General features: G+C 37.3%; 1 protein-coding gene across 6 annotated transcripts in view; it reads right to left on the bottom strand.

Moving 5' to 3' along the window:
* Positions 1-2,006: 2,006 nt before the first annotated feature.
* Positions 2,007-19,880, bottom strand: part of Ube3a (ubiquitin protein ligase E3A) — an 81,900-nt gene continuing 64,026 nt past the window's right edge. For all 6 annotated transcript variants that reach the window (XM_070043076.1, XM_070043075.1, XM_070043077.1 and 3 more), the window contains 7 exons: positions 19,638-19,782; positions 17,960-18,165; positions 17,212-17,376; positions 16,817-16,972; positions 16,646-16,719; positions 9,139-9,282; positions 2,007-8,207 (listed from right to left, as the gene is read on the bottom strand). In XM_070043076.1, coding sequence (XP_069899177.1) covers positions 8,087-8,207; positions 9,139-9,282; positions 16,646-16,719; positions 16,817-16,972; positions 17,212-17,376; positions 17,960-18,165; positions 19,638-19,782 — 1,011 coding nt within the window. In that variant the 3' untranslated portion in view covers positions 2,007-8,086. The remainder of the gene's footprint in view (positions 8,208-9,138; positions 9,283-16,645; positions 16,720-16,816; positions 16,973-17,211; positions 17,377-17,959; positions 18,166-19,637; positions 19,783-19,880) is intronic.

Genomic DNA, 19,880 nt, shown 5'->3' with positions numbered 1-19,880 from the left:
GGAAACAAATGCACCCAGATTTAATCCGAATAGGCAGCAGGGCAGGTGTGAAAACCACATAGGCTAGCCAATGGAACTGGTTTTGGAGTTATTGGCTTGAAAGCTCTGAAATACTTTCTCTTGGCTCTTTTGTCTCCATGCAATGACTCTGTGTGTGTGTGTGCGCGTGCGTGTGCATGCGTGCACTTTTATGAGTGGAAATCAGTTGCAAACAGCAGAGAAATGAGGGGGAGAGATTCTGAGACTGGCCATCATGTGGGCCGTGTGCAGCGCAAACTCCCTCCTCGCACAGAACGTGGTCTGGTTTTGTTGCTGCTCAACCACAGGCTCCTTGTTTCCAGTGGTAGCATCTCCATGGGACATCCTTGCTCCCCCTGACCTTCCGGCTTGCCCTTGGTGATAATGCTCTGGAGAAACGGTGGTGTGCGTGACCTACAGGGCTGTCTGGTTTCATTCTCTTTATAGGATTCTTTCTAGACCTGTAGCCTTAGCTCAGGAGAGATGCCATTGGGTATCTCTGGCACTCGGACTAGAACATGGCCAACCTGTACTCAGCCCCTCCCCCCCCCATCTGCAGTCAGAACGAAGACTGTCTCTGTTGTCTGAACGGAGTTTGTGAGGGCTATCTTCCCCATTCTACTCGCAGGCAGTCCACCTTGCTAAAACCACGGCAGTGATCTCTGAAAGGCAACGACCATAGGGGCATTACACTCTCCCGGTTCATAGAATAGCTGAGTGTGAGGCTTCCGCAAAGTCAAGCATAGAAGACGCCCCTCCCCCCCATCCCAAGGCCTGCAAGCCCTGAACTCTGGGTGCTCGACACCCCCTCCATCTATCATGTGCCTGCATGTATGTACAACATTGGAACTGTAAGTCCAAACTGTGCTTTTATATATTCCTTTTACCCAATTTGAGCTCTTTCCCTGTGGTATTTACCTCGACTCTTTAGTCCCAGAAAATGTCACTAAAAAGATTTTTAAGGCACCAACATTTCCTAGGATGAGAGGAAGGGCTTGAGATCGCCCAGAGAACTTTCCTCACAGCAAATACCATCCTGAGCGCCCAGGATGGTTACCCTCTCGATCCAAAGAGCCGACTTACTTTTTAAGTATGGTGTGGTGGTGAGAACAATTCCTGAAATACTGTTTTTTCTTTCTGTATCCTTGTCTCTAGACTTTTCTGGGAATGAAACATCAAGCCATGTGGCTTTTCTAGTCACTTGGTAGAAATAAAGCATCTACTGAAGTAGTAAAAAGCAAGGGGTGAAATGCCAGACTCCCTGAGTTGAAGGGATAACTCTGCCTCTCACTTGCATCTGTCTATGGACGGAAAGCCTGAGCTGGGGGGGGGGGGGGGGGGGGGGGACTTGGTTTTCTCCCTGCACCATCATTGCCACTCCGCACACATTTCTGACTTGTTTGCAGTAGAGGGATCTGAGGGCAAAACTTGGACTATCAGGTGGTATTATGTCACTGAGCTACAGTGGGGAGGTTAGTGATTTTCTGATGGAGGACACCTTCCTGGAAGTCCCAATGGAGATTCTCCGGCTTGGCTGGTGGCTTCCAACCTCCCCTGCCCTGGGAGATTCTACTTCAGGTGGTCCTCCGTGCTGTGCCCGGCCCGAAGGCCGCTTACTTGTGCAACACCGTTTTCAGTGGCTCATTCCCCTTCCGTGGCCTTGAGCCCATCCTTGGTGCAAGCGTCCTCTAGTCAGCGGCCAAAGGCTGCTTTGAGCATATCTTACCTGGGGACCCTCGCCAGAGCCAAATCCATTTCTGTGTTCCCCAATAACTAAAGGCCACAGGTCAAGGACTAGGACTTGATATATTCCATTTGAAATATATCTCAGTGAGATTAACGCCAGGGAAAGCTCCCAGCAGTCTATGAGACCAGCAGTACCCTGACACCAAGACCAGACAAAAAGATAACAGGAAAAGAAAGCTACAGACCAATATCCTTTATGAATATAGATGCAAATATTCTAAACAAAATACTAGCAAACCAAGTCCAGCAGCATAGAAAATGGTTTATGTAGCATAGACAAGTGGGATTATTCCAGGAATGCAAGGTTGATTCAATATACAAAAATCCATCAATGTAATACAACATATCAATAGAATAAAGGACAAAAACTACATGACAACCTTTATAGATACAGAAGAAGCATTTGACAAAAATCCAATACTTTTTTTTTTTTTTGATAAAAACACTCAACAAAGGAGGAATAGATGGGAATTTCCTCAACTGGAAGCATCGATGAAAAACCCACAGCTAACATCATACTTTATGGTGAAAGACTGAATGCTTTCCCCCGTAAAATCAGGAACAAGAAAAAGATGTCCATTCTTGCCATTTCTACTCAATATTGTACTGAAGGTGCTAGCCAGGGCACTTAGGCAAGAAAATAAAATAAAAAAGAATCCAGATTTGAAAGGAAGTAAAAGTATTTCTAGTCACAGACACATGATCTTGTATGTAGAAATTTTTTTTTAAAAAATTAGAATAAATGAGTTCTGAATAGCTACAGTATACAAGGTCAATATACAAAAATCAATTGCATTTCTAAACACTACCAATAGATAACCCAAAAAATGAAAACTAGAAAATAAATGTTTGTAGTAACATCAAAAATAAAATACCTGCAAAATATTTAACCAAACAGGTCAAGACTTATACACAGAAATCAATAAAACATCATTGAAAGAAACTACAGACCTCAACAAATGGAAAGAGACTCCATGTTCATGAACTGGGAAATTTAATACTGTTAAAATAGCAACATTCTTCAATGTGATCTATAGATTCAACACAATCACTATCAAAATCCCAGGTGCTTGTTTTTGCAGAAATTAACAAATTGATCTCAAAATTCATGTAGAATACAAGGGACTCAGAATAAATCCAAAATGATCTTGAAATAGAACAAAGTTGAAGGACTCACAAATCTCAAATTCAAAACTTACCACAAGAGTTACAGTAATCTACACAACAGGACACCGGCATAAGGGCACACATACAGAACAATGGGGTGCGGGGAGGACTGACAGTCCAAAATCAAAGTCTTATATTTATGGTCACTTGCTTTTTTTGACAAGGGTGCCAAGACCATTCACGAGGAGAGAACAGTCTTTAGAACAATCGGTGTGTGTTTTACTGGATATCCACATACCAACAAACGGAGCTGGACCGCTACAATGCACCACATGCAAAAATGGACCAAAGACCCCTAAATATAAGAACTAAAACCACAAGACACTTAAAGGATATAACCAAGAGAAATGAAAACTTAGGTCCACATAAAAACTTGTACACAAATTTTCATGATTGTAGTATTCATAATAGCCAAGAAGCAGAAACAACACAAGTATCCACCAACCAAATGGATAAACAAAAAATACAGGATATCAATACAATGACAGTATTCAGCCACAAAAGAAACAAAGTACCAATACATGCTACAACACAGATGCACTTTGAAAACATTACTCTAAGGGGGAGGGAGATACAAAAGGCCACATATTATGATTCCATTGATAGGAAATATCCAAAATAAGCAAATCCATGAGCAGAAAGTAGATGAGTAGTTGTCAGGGGCTGGGGGTCAGAACAGGCAGTCACTGCTATGGGTACAGAGGTTTTTTTTTTGTTGTTGTTTTTGTTTTTTTTTACAGTGATGAAAATGCTCTGGAACTATATAATGATGACAACTGCACAATTCTGTGAACATACTAAGAACCACAAATTTTACACTTCCAAAAAGGGTGGTTTTATGCACGTGAATTCTATCTTAAAGATGAGGGGAGCACTCCTCTTCCGTTTGGAGGTGGATGAGAGGTCAACTCTTGCAAAATAAAGCTTTAGCGAGCACACTCCCAATCTCTCAGGAATTCTCTTTCTCTTATTTCACTGGCAAAAATTTTGGGAGAACCCATCTCTATCTTCAGGATGTCTTGCAAGATGTTGCCTAGTGTCTGGATCTCAGTCCACTGAATCCTGACAGCCAGTGATAAGGTAGGATTGGGTGTAACTCAAGCCACGGACATGGCAAGGCCAGGAATGAAACCTGGAGTCCTCTGACTCTCAGGGCTTGCCCCCTCCACCACTGTGTACTCTTTGTTCCCCATCCCAACCCATTTCCTGTGGTTTCTTTGGGGGCTGGAGGAGAGTTAGGATAAGTATTCAAAGTCCTATTGAGCTAAAACCTACAACTCTTCATTTGCACATTTTTGGCAATGGGGAAAATGGCTCATTTTAGATAGGTGTAGGCACAGCCCTTAATTCATCTGGCTGTGTTAACTCAGGCAAGGTCCATGACCTCTATCATATCACAGTGCAGATGCTCTATGAGAGATCACCTGTACGAGGCGCCTGGTGTGCACTGAAGTTAGCTCCCTTGAGAACCTAAATTAGAAGTGCAAGAAAAAGGCTAACGTGACCGTCCCGCAGCACCGCGGGACCCTGGGTCACAGTGCTTTATGCAGCACAGCCTTCTTGAAAATTTGGCAATATCCGAAGTGTCAAATCTCCACTCCCACCTCCCCTGGGGAGGAGGGCAGAGCAGCCGCTGCAGGCGGCTCCAGGACACAGCAGAAGCGCAGACTGGACAAAGTTGCACAAAATGGTGCTCCCAAGCCCCCCCCCCCCCCGCCCCGCCCCAGGCCTCAGCTACTGATTGACCAATCTACACACTGAGTAACAGAGCCAGGGACTCCAAGGAGCCGCGGCCTCAAGGAGGCAGATCCTTAACCACTAGATATCCAAGTAGTTTTAAACAGGGGTGGGAAAGGCTGTGTTTAGTGAGAGGTCAGGCAGCTTCATTAGACATGCTACTGCGTGCTGGGGCATCTTCCATCATTACAGCAGAGGGCTGAGAAGTTACAAAATTGAGGAAGAATGACTGACAGCGAAAGAGGCAGACCAAAGAGCGCTGGTGAAGTTCAGGCAAGGCCTTTTAAGTAAAATCTGGATGAGCTGGGATGGAAAGGGGGCAGACAGAAAAGAGCAGCCCGAGTTCAGAGCTGTCAAGGTTCAAAGCCAAGAATTTAGATTTTGGCAATGAGGAAGTGAGGAATGTGCTTCGGTAATCAATTTTAAGTGAAACAGTATTGGATTAGAGGCCTCTCCCACAGTGAAATCTAGCCTACATATACGCCCAAACCCTCTTGTTAGGATTAACAAGTGTCAATACAAGAACAGGGAAGGGAGAAAAAGCAGGAACTTTATGCTTAGAAATCTTCTCCCCAGATCGCTTCACACTGACATGGTAAAAGCAAGCCAAGTAAAAGAGGCAGCAATTGGAAGCGGGTTTTTTTGTTGTTGTTTTTGGCTCTTTGGTGGTCTGAGGGAAGAAAGGGAGATTATAGGCAGTCCTAGATGAAGGGAAGGCTGATGGATAGAAAAACTATTTTTGAGGTAAGCAGGTAAAGGGACCTAGATTACAGTGATTTTAGAAGATACTTGCTCTGACAGCTTATATGAATCAATGAGAAAATCTCAACAGGGACTTGAAACCTCAGCCTTATCAGGCTCCTACTGAAATGGGGTGATAGGGCCCAGTCCAACCATTTGTCCTTTCTAGTAAACACCTGGCTCAATTCTGAATGAATGATATAGAAGTGCTCTGTTTGAAGCCTCATTCTCAGGTTTCTTTATTTCAGTGTACCTACATAGAAATGTGTCTGAAAATAAAGCTAAAGAAATCCAAATTGGACTTTATCACATGACCACAGTCCAGAAAAGCAATAAACACGGTCTGGACAGCCAGGTCACCTGCTCCCAAGTTTGTGGCAGCAGGCTATATTTTTGTTGTATGTGTGAGTGCTCTACAATTCTAAAAGGTAAGAAATTACATTTAAGAAAATCACATTTTATAATTAGGGAACTATTTTATAGTTCAATTCTCCCTCTGCCCTGGAGATAATTGGCCAATTCAAAGAGAAGCAAAGCAGCTAAGAAAACAGCCTCCCGCAACCAGCAGTGCTTTGATAACCAACGTGTGGGGAAGGGAGAGTAGCGGTTACAGTCGGAATCTGTTTTGGTCTTCCTTAAGATTCTATTCACTGGCATTCTAGTAAGTAATAAAAGACTATCATAATAAATAATATGATGCAGTAACTGATTACTGAGGAGTGATTTTCTTCTCCAAAAAGAAAAAAAAAAGGTTTAGGGTGGATTTATTTTGGACACCTTGCTAAATCTATTGATGTGACTTTTAACTGATAACCTATACTTATAATGGAATTTGAGAATTTACCAACATGAGTTTCTTCATGAACTGATTATATAGAATATCCCCAGCACATTTTACTTCTTACGTTCATAATACTAAGAAGCACAGTGGATGAGAGGCTCTTTTAAATGATTGAGAGTTCCTTGTATTATAATGTATATACCATCAGTATTCTGAAAGTTGGCCCAGAAAAACCCCATGTTACCTTATCACATTACAATATGAAAAGCATTATTTTCTTTTTCCATTATAGTGAAAAATAAATGCCACTGTTTTATTAGCATCACAGTACATTGACAGTTGTATTTCAATTACTAAAAGAATTAAAATAATCCTGAAAGACATCCTTTTTCCCCCTCCAATGATTTGAAAGCTGTATTTTTCATGCCAATTTCAAACAAATTATCAGGCTGATCTGCAGTAATCTGTTTAATCATCAAGGCACAAGCTCAGCACATTAGCTGTAGCCTGTAGTAAAATGATATATCAATGTCTCTCCTTAGTTAAAAATACATAATCCTTTTATTTTATAATGCAAAAGAAAAAAAAGAAATTAACATCACAGACATAGAAGACTAGGAACAGGGAAACCACTACCTTAAATATCCAGTAATTTAAACCTATTTGTTCTTTCCTGTAGTATATGAAAGTAATCTTTTAACAGTACTTTTGAAAGCAAAATTTAATCTTTGGGGATATACAATGTAATTCCATTCACTTCCAGGCCTACTTACTCGTATGACTAAGTAACGCAAGGCGCAAGGCACGGTAGCCACCCTTCCTGTTACACTGCAACACTGATCACGTGCCTTCATAACGTAGTCGATTAAACGAGGTGATAGCAACACGAAGGGGAGACGTTGGATTGTCTATTTAAAATCTAGGTAATAAGTAATTAATAAAGTTTAAGTGCACTTTCACATGCTTTTTATAACGAACAACGAACTTCCTAACTTCGTTGCAACAGGTTTGACTACCATATCATTTGGCCAAATGCACTTTCCCCAGTAAACTTAAAACAAGAACAGTAACCGAAAAAAAAAAAAATCCCTGTCCTTCCATAGTCTAAGAAAAAGGATTGGCTACTGAAACAGTTCATTGCAAGACACATGAAGACAACGTACTGTGGCAGGAGTTGCTTTTTAATTTGTTGTGCTGTTACTAAAGTTCTGAGGGTTGCAGTTCGAACATTCTAAGTTCTCCCATCTTTATTGATTTTCAAGATTTTGCACAGAAAACTCTTTTAGGGGGGCTAGAACAGCAGTACTTGCATCACACTGTTTCCAAGACTTCAAGTTTCAAAAGCAAAAATCATTAGGGGGGGAAAAAAACAGAAAAAAAAAAAAACCCACAAAAAAAACCAGTTCCTGATTTGAGTTAGATACAGGGACAAAAAAAAAAAAAAAGCACATACTTGCAGGTTACATGGTCTACAAATGATGGCAATGGTTTTCTTGGGAGAGTAGTTTTGTTGGTATATATATTTAAATACTCAAAAAGGCTCAACCTCAAGCAGTAATAAACACAAGCAAAAGTGATTTAACCCTTAAAATAAATATTCAGAAAAACCTCTCTGTACATACAAGTGAAAGAATATGTAACACTTTCACACAAAAAATAATTATAATAATAATAAAGGATTTGTTCATCTATGCAGCTGAAATCTGCTGTTCCAGCCCACATGTCCCCAAATGAAGAAGGGAGGCAGACACGGATGACTACTGTGGTTCACTATCTTACAGCCTTTTTACTGTGACACTATCACCACCAAACTTATCCCTCAGTATATTTATTAAATTTTTAAACTTTTTCTCTTTTTTTTTTCTTCCTTTTGTGTTTTTTGTTTTGATTTTTGTTTTACAGCATGCCAAATCCTTTGGCATATGTGATGGCCTTCAACAATCTCTCTTTAAGTTTTTCTTTGCTTGAATACTCCGGAAGTAAAAGGACATTAAAGCAAGTGTGAGATGTAGGTAACCTAAATAGAGAAAAGAGGGAAAAACAGGAAAATAGTAAGTCATGGGAAATATGCTCAATATTAAATGTTCCTACTTTTAGATGGAGTATATATGGTTAGGATGGTTTGCAATGAAGCACTATACATTCAGCAAGTCATAAACAAGAATCACGCTGTCTTTATCCTATAACTAATACTACGAGATGATGATGATGATGATTGCGATGGCGGCATATTACCTCCACTGAGCTATCACCCCATAGCAGTTATCATTTTAGGTTTTTAATCTTTGTAGTTTATGTAACTAAGTCTTCCCACAACAGACATACAGACTTTTTAAAATTGAAATCACTGAGAACTAACCTATTTGGGAAAAATATTCAAACCTGATTTTAGATTTCTAAGTCTGTGTTCTTTAATGTTTATTAGCTATTGCTGGAAATCTGACGGGGAAAATGATTTCCTAACAAATATACATTTATGTTAGTACTATAATGAGTTAAGTCTGTACACTTAAAGCACAAAATATGCAACTGCTGGTGGTACAATATATTAGCTCTCCCACGTACAAAGGTACACAATGAGATAATAAAATTAAATACCAAAATTATATTCATAGAGGGTTATAGAATAATCTCATGCTGAACTGACAATCTCCTAAACCTCAATTTAAACCATTCTAAATGGATTTCCACATAATTAGTCTTTCCAATGAACAAAACTGTTAAAAAAGAATCATACTAATTTGTAAATCAGGACCATAATTTTAATTTGTCACTTTAAAGGACTTCTCTAACAATAATAGCCAAATATTCTCTGAACTAATGCTTGATATGAATTGTATTTTAAAATAAAAGCAAAAGGGTGCCCAGAAGCTACAAAGAAAGCTCATATGTGAGTGATATGGGATGCCAAGTTTTCAGTAGTTATGGAATCAAAACTCAGTAATTACCTTTCTGTGTCTGGGCCATTTTTGGCTATAATCATCTTTAATTTTCCTAGTCCTCCTACAGGCGCTCTGTCGGTGCCTGTTGTGAACTGCAAGAAGAGTCTTTTCTGTTCATCTGAAAATGAATGAACAATTTCCCAGAACTCCCTAGAGAGAAAAGACAGAATTCTGATTTTAATTTGGCATTCACTAGTATTAGCACTAATATAAGCTTACAGTATAAATACTAGGAGACAACTTTAAAGTTAATTTTTAGGACTAAAGAGTCAACTGATAGTAATTCTAAGGCAAATTTATTTTAGGAAAACCAACACAAATATATAAAACATTTTCTTCACACTATTTACAAGACTGAAAAAAGGTAAGCCCTCACAATAAGAAATGACAATATAATCATAGTATAATCACAATAGGTAGTCAATAACAATAAAACACATCTACAACTGAAAAACACTAAGAAGGTTGTCAAAATTAACTGCAGATGTTGCCTTGCTCCCTCAATTTTCCTCCAATCTACTCATTCTTTACCTTAGTTAGTGGGAGGTGATACAGATTAATAACAAGCCAAACAATATTTTGTAGCAGTAAAAAGTACAAATATTTTATAGGAGGGGCTGGAAAGGTGGCTCAGTGGTAGAGCGCTTGCCTTGCATGCATGAGGCCCTGGGTTTGATTCCTCAGCACCACATGAGCAAAAAGAAAAAAGCCGGAAGTGGCACTGTGGCTCTAGTGGTAGAGCTAGCCTTGAGCTGAAGAGCTGAGGGACAGCGCCCAGGCCCAGAGGTCAGGCCCCACGACTGGACCCCCCAAAAAAACAAACAACCCCCCCAAAAAAATTTTTTTATAGGAATGAAAACATATAAAATAGTATGTACTGTGTGTGGTAGGAGAGAATGATTTTTGCCATTTATCATCATGTGAAGCTATCTGAAGACAAAGTCCTGGCTTCCTAAAAGCTATGTAATAATCTGATGCCATTCTGTCCTAAGAAGCAAAATGCAATCTCATGCTTATTTAAATAATTAGCTATCTATAAAAATAATATGTACATTAATCCACAGCTAAAAATTTAAGATTTTATATACAAATAAGTTTCATTTTAGTATTCATCTGACAAGTTCTTTCCAAAATCACAGAAGAGAATGTCACATTTCACAAATCATTAACTGGAATTCTGGAGTTTTATATTGCGCTTTCATACCACTTTTATGACCAAGATGCTGGCATTTTTATTTCTGTGATGTCATGTTTCACCGGCTTGATAAGCTTTCCTGGCTTTCACTAATCTTTTGATACTATTTTGTCACTGTTCCTGCAAACTTACTACTCACTTAGAAGACACAATAAGGACATACACTGCGACAGAAACCAGGAAATGCAGCTTGTAGAAGCCACCTCTCAGGAAGGAGAAGAATCAGAGCTGTTATTGCCATTCCTTTTGGAAGACTGGCAAGAGAAAGTAAGTTTACTGCCCTCTCTCGGGCTAAAGCTGCACCACAGTGGATGCCAACACAGCATCCTCACACTGTACAGAGAGCCACAGGCACCACTGAGGAAGGAGAAAAACCTCGAATGCACTGGCCAATGAGTGATGATCACAAGTCTGGGCTGGACATATTATTAAAAAGCTATTTCTTTGGCTTTTAAAAATAAAATTTGAAACATGCTCAACCTACATAATGAAAACAATTGCTAAATAAAATTCGTCTTTTCCTGTATTAAGTGCTACATAAAAAATATTAGAAGAAGCTGGGCGCTGGTGGCTCACGCCTGTAATCCTAGCTACTCAGGAGGCTGAGATCTGAGGATCACGGTTCAAAGCCAGCCCGGGCAGGAGAGACCGTGAGACTCCTATCTCCAATAAATCACCAGAAAACCGGAAGTGGCGCTGTAGCTCAAGTGGTAGAGTGCTCGCCTTGAGCTGAAGAGCTGAGGGACAGCGCCCAGGCCCAGAGTTCAAGCCCCATGACCGACAAAAAAAAAAAAAAAATATTAGAAGAAGCTTCCACAGCAGCACCTGAGTCACAGCTGTGCTCCTCGTAGCTCAACAACTTGCCCACATCTACAGAGAGAGAACACTAAAAGCACCCTAGATTTACATTCAGGGATCAATGGGGCCAGAACCAGCCAAGATGTCCCCTGAACGTAGTTTCTGGACACCAATGGATGAAAGTGGCTAGAAAAGGATCTTTAACAAAACAAGATGAAGCTGAAGAATCAGAAGGCACTGTGTCACCTAAGTAAGAACCATATACTTAAAGAATTCTTGGATCTCAGCAACAGAAGATCACTGAAGACACCCAAACCCGTCCCTACTTGCCTATGAGATCTAGTAATAGCAAATGAATAAGAAAGCAAAGTTTCAAAATTCAAATAAATGTGTTAGGAAAAAAAATCTTGCCAAGTAAGAAGCAGTTTTCTAACAGAGAAAATTCCAAGAGAAAAAAATAATACAAAACATGCAAATGTCACATTCCAAATTGAAAGTACAATGACAGGTATGAAAAAACAATAAATATCAATATATAAAAATTCAGGGAGGTGGCTCAGTGGTAGAGCGCTTGCCTTGCATGCATGAGGCCCTGGGTTCAATTCCTCAGCACCACATAAGCAAAAAGAAAAAAGCCGGAAGTGGCACTCTGGCTCAAGTGGTAGAATGCTAGCCTTGAGCTGAAGAGCTGAGGGACAGCACCGAGGCCCAGAGTTCAGGCTCCACGACTGGACCAAAAAAGAAAGATATAAAAATTCAGAAATAAAGAACAAACACACTCATATATAAAGTGACCAAAGGATAAATTAATACAACCAAAATTTCTACTAAAGATAAAGAACCTAAAAACATAAAAAGGAAAGAAAAGTTAAAAAGTAAAGATCAACATAGAGGACTTGGTTTGGTTGGTAACTGTAACTCCAGTTATTCAAGATGTTAGGAAGACTGAAATTCGAGGCCAGTTAAGGAAACCAAGCCAACAAACATAAATAAAGAGACATCATCTCAAGTCAAGCATAGGCTTGACTTGTAATCCCTGCTAAGTGGGAGGCATAAAGTAGGAAGATAGAAGCTGTCACTGGAACCTCAATCCATAAGGTATGTCAGGACTCTGCATGCTCAAACTAAACAGCATGACTCCCGCTAATGCAAAACAAAAAACAAACAAAACCTAAACAGGACCCCGAGTCTGTGGATTTAGCAGGCAAAATGTTCAGGATACAATGCAAACATCACTTGTCATACCAAGAACAAGGAAAAGTCACAAGATGGAAAGAAAATCATCTGACGCCAACACAGATGAATAAGATCTTGGAATTATCTGACAAAGGTTTTGATGCTGTCATCATAAAAATGATCTGACAAGCTAGTACAAGCTCTGTTTCAGAAACAATAGGCACTCTCGGCAATAATAATAATAATAATAATAGAAGTCACAACAGAAAAGAGCCAAATGGAAATTATAAACATGTGATGAAGATGACAGGAGACAGAAATCTGAACAAGAGAAACAATACACTGAAAAGTGAACCAAGCATTAGGTACATGCAGAACAATAATAAATGACTCACCAATTCTCATCTTTTCAGGCCCAAAAAGAAAAGAAAAAAAATAGAGAGAATAGGGCTTAAAGAATATGTGAAGAAAGAATGGCTGAAAATTCTCCTTGTTTGGTAAAAGATACAACCAAAGCTTAGGCTGAACAAACCCTAAATAGCATACATGAAACCAATCTTCAGCAAGAGAGGAAAAAATGGCTTTAACAAAGGAAAATTAAAAGAATCTAACATTAGTCAATGTTCCACTGAAGATCAAGGGAAATGATTAAAAATGAGTTTCAACACTTTACACAAAGTAGTGTTAACATCCATGAATAATGCTGTCACATGTATATTATCTGTAATATACACAAAAGAAAACTATACAAGGCAAAAAATACAAAAAAGAACATAAAACAGATAATTCTTAAAACTGTTTAGTAAGTAATCCAAGGAAGAATAATGTAAACAAGGAGCCACGAAGAGAAAAGAAAGACAACAAATGAGAAAATTGCAAAAGGAAGTTCTAACATATCCATAACAACCTCAAATGCTAATACCTTAATGTACGAATTGAAGGGTAGAGACTAAAAGAATGGCTGAAAAACAATAGCCCAACTATATGCTGTTTACACGAAACTGATTTCAAATACAGCAACACAGGTTAAAAGTAATGAGAGAAAAATATGCAATTACTAATTTTAAAAACAGTAACAGTTATATGATATCCAGAACAAGTAAAATTACAAGGAATGAGATCTTGATAAAAGAACTAATCCATCAAGATTAAATAATTTTTAAATGGGTAAGGACCAAATAGCAGAGCCAACAGAGATAGAGACAAATCCCAGAAATCAATCCAATATGCCCAAATGATTTCTGATAGGAGAAAAATGACTAGGAAGCAAGAACAGAAGTATATCTACAACACATGAAAAGAACTATCAGAACTTAGAAAGAGAAAATCAACTGCAAATTTACCTACATCCACCAAAACTTGAAATCACAGCAGGCTTTTTTTTTCTCTCTGTAAAACTTCACAAACTAATCTTGATACTTCTATAGAAATAGCCAAATCAATGTGGAAGGACTTACAGCATTTGATTTAAACAGAGGATATTTAAATCAAATTGTGATTTCTGACAGAAAAAAAAATATTTATCAACAGAGGAAAAAGAGAACAAAAAGAAAGACATACATAAGCTGATTTTTCAAACAGAAGTCCAAGGGCAATTCAGCAGAAAAAGAAAAGCTGCCTGGAAAAATATATTCACCAAAAAATTACTTTCATTCCATGGTTACACAGAGTACATCTTAAAAGGGAAGACTGGAGGAGACTATTTAAAAAGGCATGACACACCAATAAACACATACTCAACATCATTACTCAAGAGAGCAAGAGAATGCAAATTAAAAGTTCAATGAGTTATATCATTTTACACTCAGTAGGATGACTAAAGTTAAAGAATATTACTACCAAATCCTGAAGATGTTTAACAACTGGAACTCACATTGCTGGTAAATGATATGGTTGCATTACAAATCATTCTTGCAGTATTATAAAATTATTACATAGTTAAATATAACCAACCCCAAACTAATACTCTTTACATATTTATTCAAGAGAAAAAAGCTCCACATTAAGACTACATACCATTTTATCCATAATAAACCAAGCCCCCAAATAATCTATCTAGTTGCCCACCAGCAGGGTAATGGATAAACACATAGTGTATACTCATCTACTTTACCACTACTCTGCCAAAAACCAATGAATACATTAATGTAATAACATGAACTGGAAAAGCATATACTGTGTGACTTCATTATAGGAAAGCCAAGAACAAGTCTAATGTGGACAGCAATCCAAACAGTGGTTGCCTGTGGGGGATGGAGACTGACTGGAGACACAGAACTCTGGGAGTTTATCTGGACTGAGGATGTGTTCTAAGGGTATCCTTTTCTAAATTCTACACTGTCCAGTTAAGTTCTGCTCTGCTTACTGTACTCAAATTTCATTCCATACAACATCAATTCCGTCATTACTACCAAGGCCAAATTTGGTAACACATAAAGAACATTAGTATATGGAAAATTAGTAAATAACGAGGAACATTCAGGTACTAATCTAGTTTGATAGGTATATTTACAAATATGTTAGACCATATTTATGTACCTGAAATGATGAGAAACCAACAAGTTGATGACTACTGCAGGTAATACTCAAGAAGCACTAACTGGTAGTAATAAGGAATTACAATAGTATAATTACTGTAGTCTTTGATGAGTTACTAGATCCAGGCAATCATAATCCATGATAAAAAGTCACTAAAAAACCTAGTCAGGGGCTGGGAAGGTAGCTCAGTGGTAGAGTGCTTGCCTTGCGTGTATGAGGCCCTGGGTTTGATTCCTCAGCACCACATAAGCAGAAAAAGCCGGAAGTAGTGCTGTGGCTCAAGTGGTAGAGCTCTAGCTTTGAGCTGAAGAGCTGAGGGACAGCGCCCAGGCCCAGAGTTCAGGCCCCATGACCAACAACAACAACAACAAAACTAGTCAAAAATGTCTAAGTAGAAAGAAACAAACTAAAACCTGTGAAATACTTGGTTGGAAACTAAATAAATTTCTGAACCAAGCCACTGAAATAGATGAGTTAAAAAAATGAATTTCTTTCTACCTTGCACCCCAAAAAGATAAGGGGGATGACTTGTAAAAATGATTGTGAGTAGTCAAGAAAAAAATCCAAACTTTTACAGCTACTGGAAAACACAAAAACTTCCTTATACATCTTGTTTTTATGAATTCAGAACACATGAAATAAATACTAATGGAGATACTTTCTTGTCATTTAATTCCTAGTATTACAACCACTATTTAGGGCTTTGACTTCTTATCATCTGTAGATACTAGTGATGTATTCATCATATTTCTACTGATGAAATCAGTAAGTTGAATCATTCAAAAAGGCTTTTATCAACTCTAAGCTGCTGTACCGCTGTCATTTCACACAGTATTTGTCCTTAAAATAATGTACGCACACATGCTCTTCAAGTGCACAATTAAGTAAAATAATGTTGCTATAAAAGCTAATGATTTCAATTTCAAAGAGAATTTCTCCATAACAAATAATACAAGATATTTCTATTTTCAAGGAAGCATTAAGATATCACTTTCATCATAACTCTGTTAAATGTACTATCAGTAGTATTGAAAATATTTCTGATATGACTTTTGACCAATGTGGGGCTCTTTTTTAATCATTATGTTTATTATCTCAAACATTTTATGAATAACCTTCGGAACTGAGTTAATAGTAATATAATAGTTGCTAAGAGTAAATACGTTTACAAAAATTGAGAGAAGCGACTAACAGAAAGAGCAGTAACCTACAAACCATGATGAAAGAATTTTAACATATAATAGGGCAGTAAAAATAATAACATGAAAGAATACTTATTGCTGGACAGAGTTAACTCTCAAGCTGGCACTTAAAGGAGTTGTAAAGCAATAACCTTCCAAGAAGCCTCTTGTTTGAATGCTTTCTCACCTCACCCTACCAAAGGGTGGCAAAAGAGCATCATGGTCCCTTTTACCAGCCTCAGTAGAGAACATGAAAGCCTACATCTTTCAGGATTAAATGGCACAGGACAGACAACATGGTGCTGGGAATACTAACTTTGGAATTATTTGGAAATATTAGTAGATATACTTCTTGTCATATTACCTTGAGGATTAAGTTAAGGAATGCATTTCACATGTAAACAGGCTATCAAATAATTTATAGTCCAAATGCAGGAAATAACATGAGACTCACATAAAGTATTTCATTTATGAAAGAGACTACAAAAACTGACCATCATAAATATAGTCCTATTTTTATAAGTAAAATTGTGTAGAAGTAGCACCTAGAGACAAAGGACTGAAGCACAAGCATACACACTTCTTTGGTGAATCGAATCTTCCTTTTAAGAATTAAGCACCTCACCTAATCACAACAGAGTCCCTGGTATAGCCACCGTCATATTCTGTAGTTTCTTCTAGTGCCTGGAAATCTAGATTCTGCAAATTCAAGAAAATATGTCTTAACATCTTCTACACTACAGTATTACAAACAGTAAATCAATACGTGATTGTTCTGGAAGACGTTTGCACTTACCCGGCTTCCACATATAAGCAATTCAATTTCTTCTGGTCTGAATAAGTATTTTAAGGGAGATTCATTGGTTACCATATGAAAACCTCTACGAAAAGCCTTAAATTGTTTTTCTACTGATTTATTGAGAATGTAATCAGAATAGAGATTGACAAATTCCTGTAGGAAACACAACCAAAGATCTACTTTTAAAATATTGTATGCAAATAAAAAAACTCTTCTTTTCAAGGTAAAAACATTCAAGAATTATTTATATCCAAGATTTAGCAAACTGTAGCTTTGCCATTTATATGAATTTTGTTTCTTGACATATTGTTCTTGGTTTGAACTATGTAAGGTACTTCTTTGAAGACTACAACATGCATGCTTTGAAACCGTTAAAGTAACAATGATATTACCTTCCTGTTTTCATTTGTAATTGGAATTTTATCACCATTCTCCTTTAGATCATACATCATTGGGTTGCCAAAAAGATCTGTCTGTGATATCTGGAAAGTGATCATCATATCATCTTCTACATTCCCTTCATATTCCAATAAATCTTTTAAGCTCTGATATAGAACCTAAGAACCAAAAATGGAAAAGTGAGCTACCACAGAAGACTAAAACACAAGACATGCTTATTTCATTCTTCTTAGAATGTAAGCATAGACCATATCTCTCCTGTCTGCTAATAGTTGGTAATAGCAAAGGAAGATTATCAGTCATGAGTTTTCATCAATATTGCAGCAGAGAAATCTCTGAAACCTTCCACCAGCAATGCAGTAACACATTTCACATGATTAACGATGAGATCCTCCACAGTGCCTCCATCTAGGCTACTGGGCAGGGTGGAGGATGGGAAATAGGCATACTAACTGTAGCTATCAATTAACCCAAGCAGCTCTGAGATCAGCTGGCAGATTCACTAAGTCTGTCCAAAAGCAAATTATTTTAAAAATGCTTCTCCACAGAAGTAAGTGATTGTTGGCAGCATCTATAAAATTTGTCCTTTTTTTACTTAAGCTAGATTAAAAAAATTATTTTACTGTGTATAAATACCAACAAGAATCCCAAACACAAACTTCAACACTTTTGTAGAAATTGCAATTCATCACTTAAATAAAAAAATCTAAGAGACTGAATACAAAACAACAATGAACTTACTGGGTGAGAGTCTCCCAAGTCTCGGAAAGTTCCTTTTTTCCCCATCAGCTTCCTGTAGACAACCATGGGAAAATGTACATCCAGTATACAGTTATTGTAAATAGCCAGACCCAGAACTATGCCAATCAGAGTAAACTGACCCTCCGTTTCAAAAGAGGATGGGTTAAACCAAAACAATTTTGTAGATTCATCATATGTGAACATACCTACAAGAAATAATTTTTAAAAATATATTACTTTTATATTTTATGACAAAGTAATGAACAATACAGATGTCAATTTGAAGGAATTCATGCCTACAACTTAAAATATAGTATATTATAAAAGCTTTTTCTATTATAGTTAAACCAGAGAAAATAATGCCTAAATATAATATCTGAATGTGGTTAAAAGTGTGAAATAGTATGTAATTTTAAGTTGCCAAAGTAATAAGCGGCTGTGGAAGAATTCTAGAAAGGAAAAAAAAGTTTTCATTAATTCAAGTAATGAATGGTTAATTTACATTCATACTTTATATACTGAATAGGTAAAAATACATGCATATATTTATTTTCTCTCAAATAGGGCAGTTTTGTGTCTTTGGCTTTCAATGAACACAATAAAATACAAAAACAGTTTTGATTAATAATAACCATGACTATAGAATATAGCAAAGTTAATCTCACCATAACAATATTTGTTTCATGAACCCAAAATGTTTGCTTCTGTTTCCACATATACACACTCAGATAAAATGAATAACTACAAACAGTAACAGAAAGGTCAATTCAATATACATACAGCACTAAGAATCCACAGGCCCAACAGCTCAACTCTTAACGTCTAGCAAGATGATATACATTATCCTATGCCATGAATCCTTACAGTGTGATAGCCTCTTTAGGGGAGTCCTTTCTACTAATTCTTTTCTCAGTTTTAAATACAAGCAAACCCAGAATTTTAATTCTGAACCAGCTCAGAATTATCAAGTTAAGCGGACTATCCAAAAGACCATATCATTTCTTCCTGGCCTACTTTATCAGTAGGAAAAGGAATAAAAGCATACTTTGATTTTCACTTTCAGACTGACATATGTAATGTGTCTTTCCCAAACTGTGTTCAAATAAAACTTTTTGGGAAACAAATATTATATGTGGAGTGAAAAATGGAGTCTCCCTCATTCATGTTATTGTTTGATTAGACTTATTATTGCTGTAATTGGGTGTGAACTCTGAGCCCAAATCAGACAAATGCTCTCTGCAAGAAATTTTATAGCAAATAAGCCTAATTTGATATGAGCCAGTGTTTCTGAACCTTAAGTACAATACACAGTAAGCCAGTTCTCAACAGGTATTTTCCAACTAATTTAGTTTCAGGAATACCATGAGCTGGGCAGCCATTTCAGACTATCAAGAGCAACAAAGGTCTTTCTATTTATAAAATAGAAAGTAAATATAAAGTATTGCATTCTAAATTGTTCCAACTAAATTTACCGAAAATGGTAATTTGATGTCATTAAAATATTTGGCTAAGTAACTTAAAGAACAACTTGAGTAAGGGAGTAATACAGATCAGTCACAAAAAGAAAAAAATCTAGTTATATATGATTATGGATTATAGATAATCCATACCAAATTCTTTTGTTGCTCTTCATATTCTAAATTCAAAATGATAGAATACTATAATTATTTATATTTACCAATATCTGGATTGAAGATTTCCTCCACAACCAACTGAAAAAATTCTTTGGAAACACCACCCTCATCGACTCCTTGTTCTCCTTCAAATTCTACATACAACTGTTTCTTCAAGTCTGCAGGATTTTCCATAGCAATCATCTCTAGCTAGTAATTGGAAAGATAAATGTAGAGAGAAAATGTATGTCAATTTCAGAGTAAAAACAAGATAAAAATAAATGGAAACAAAAACAAGGAAACATGCT

Source organism: Dipodomys merriami, unplaced genomic scaffold, assembly GCF_024711535.1.
Source record: "Dipodomys merriami isolate MVZ:Mamm:240054 unplaced genomic scaffold, mDipMer1.0.p SCAF_33, whole genome shotgun sequence".
NCBI lineage: Eukaryota > Metazoa > Chordata > Mammalia > Rodentia > Heteromyidae > Dipodomys > Dipodomys merriami.
This window is presented reverse-complemented; position numbering and strand designations above follow the sequence as displayed.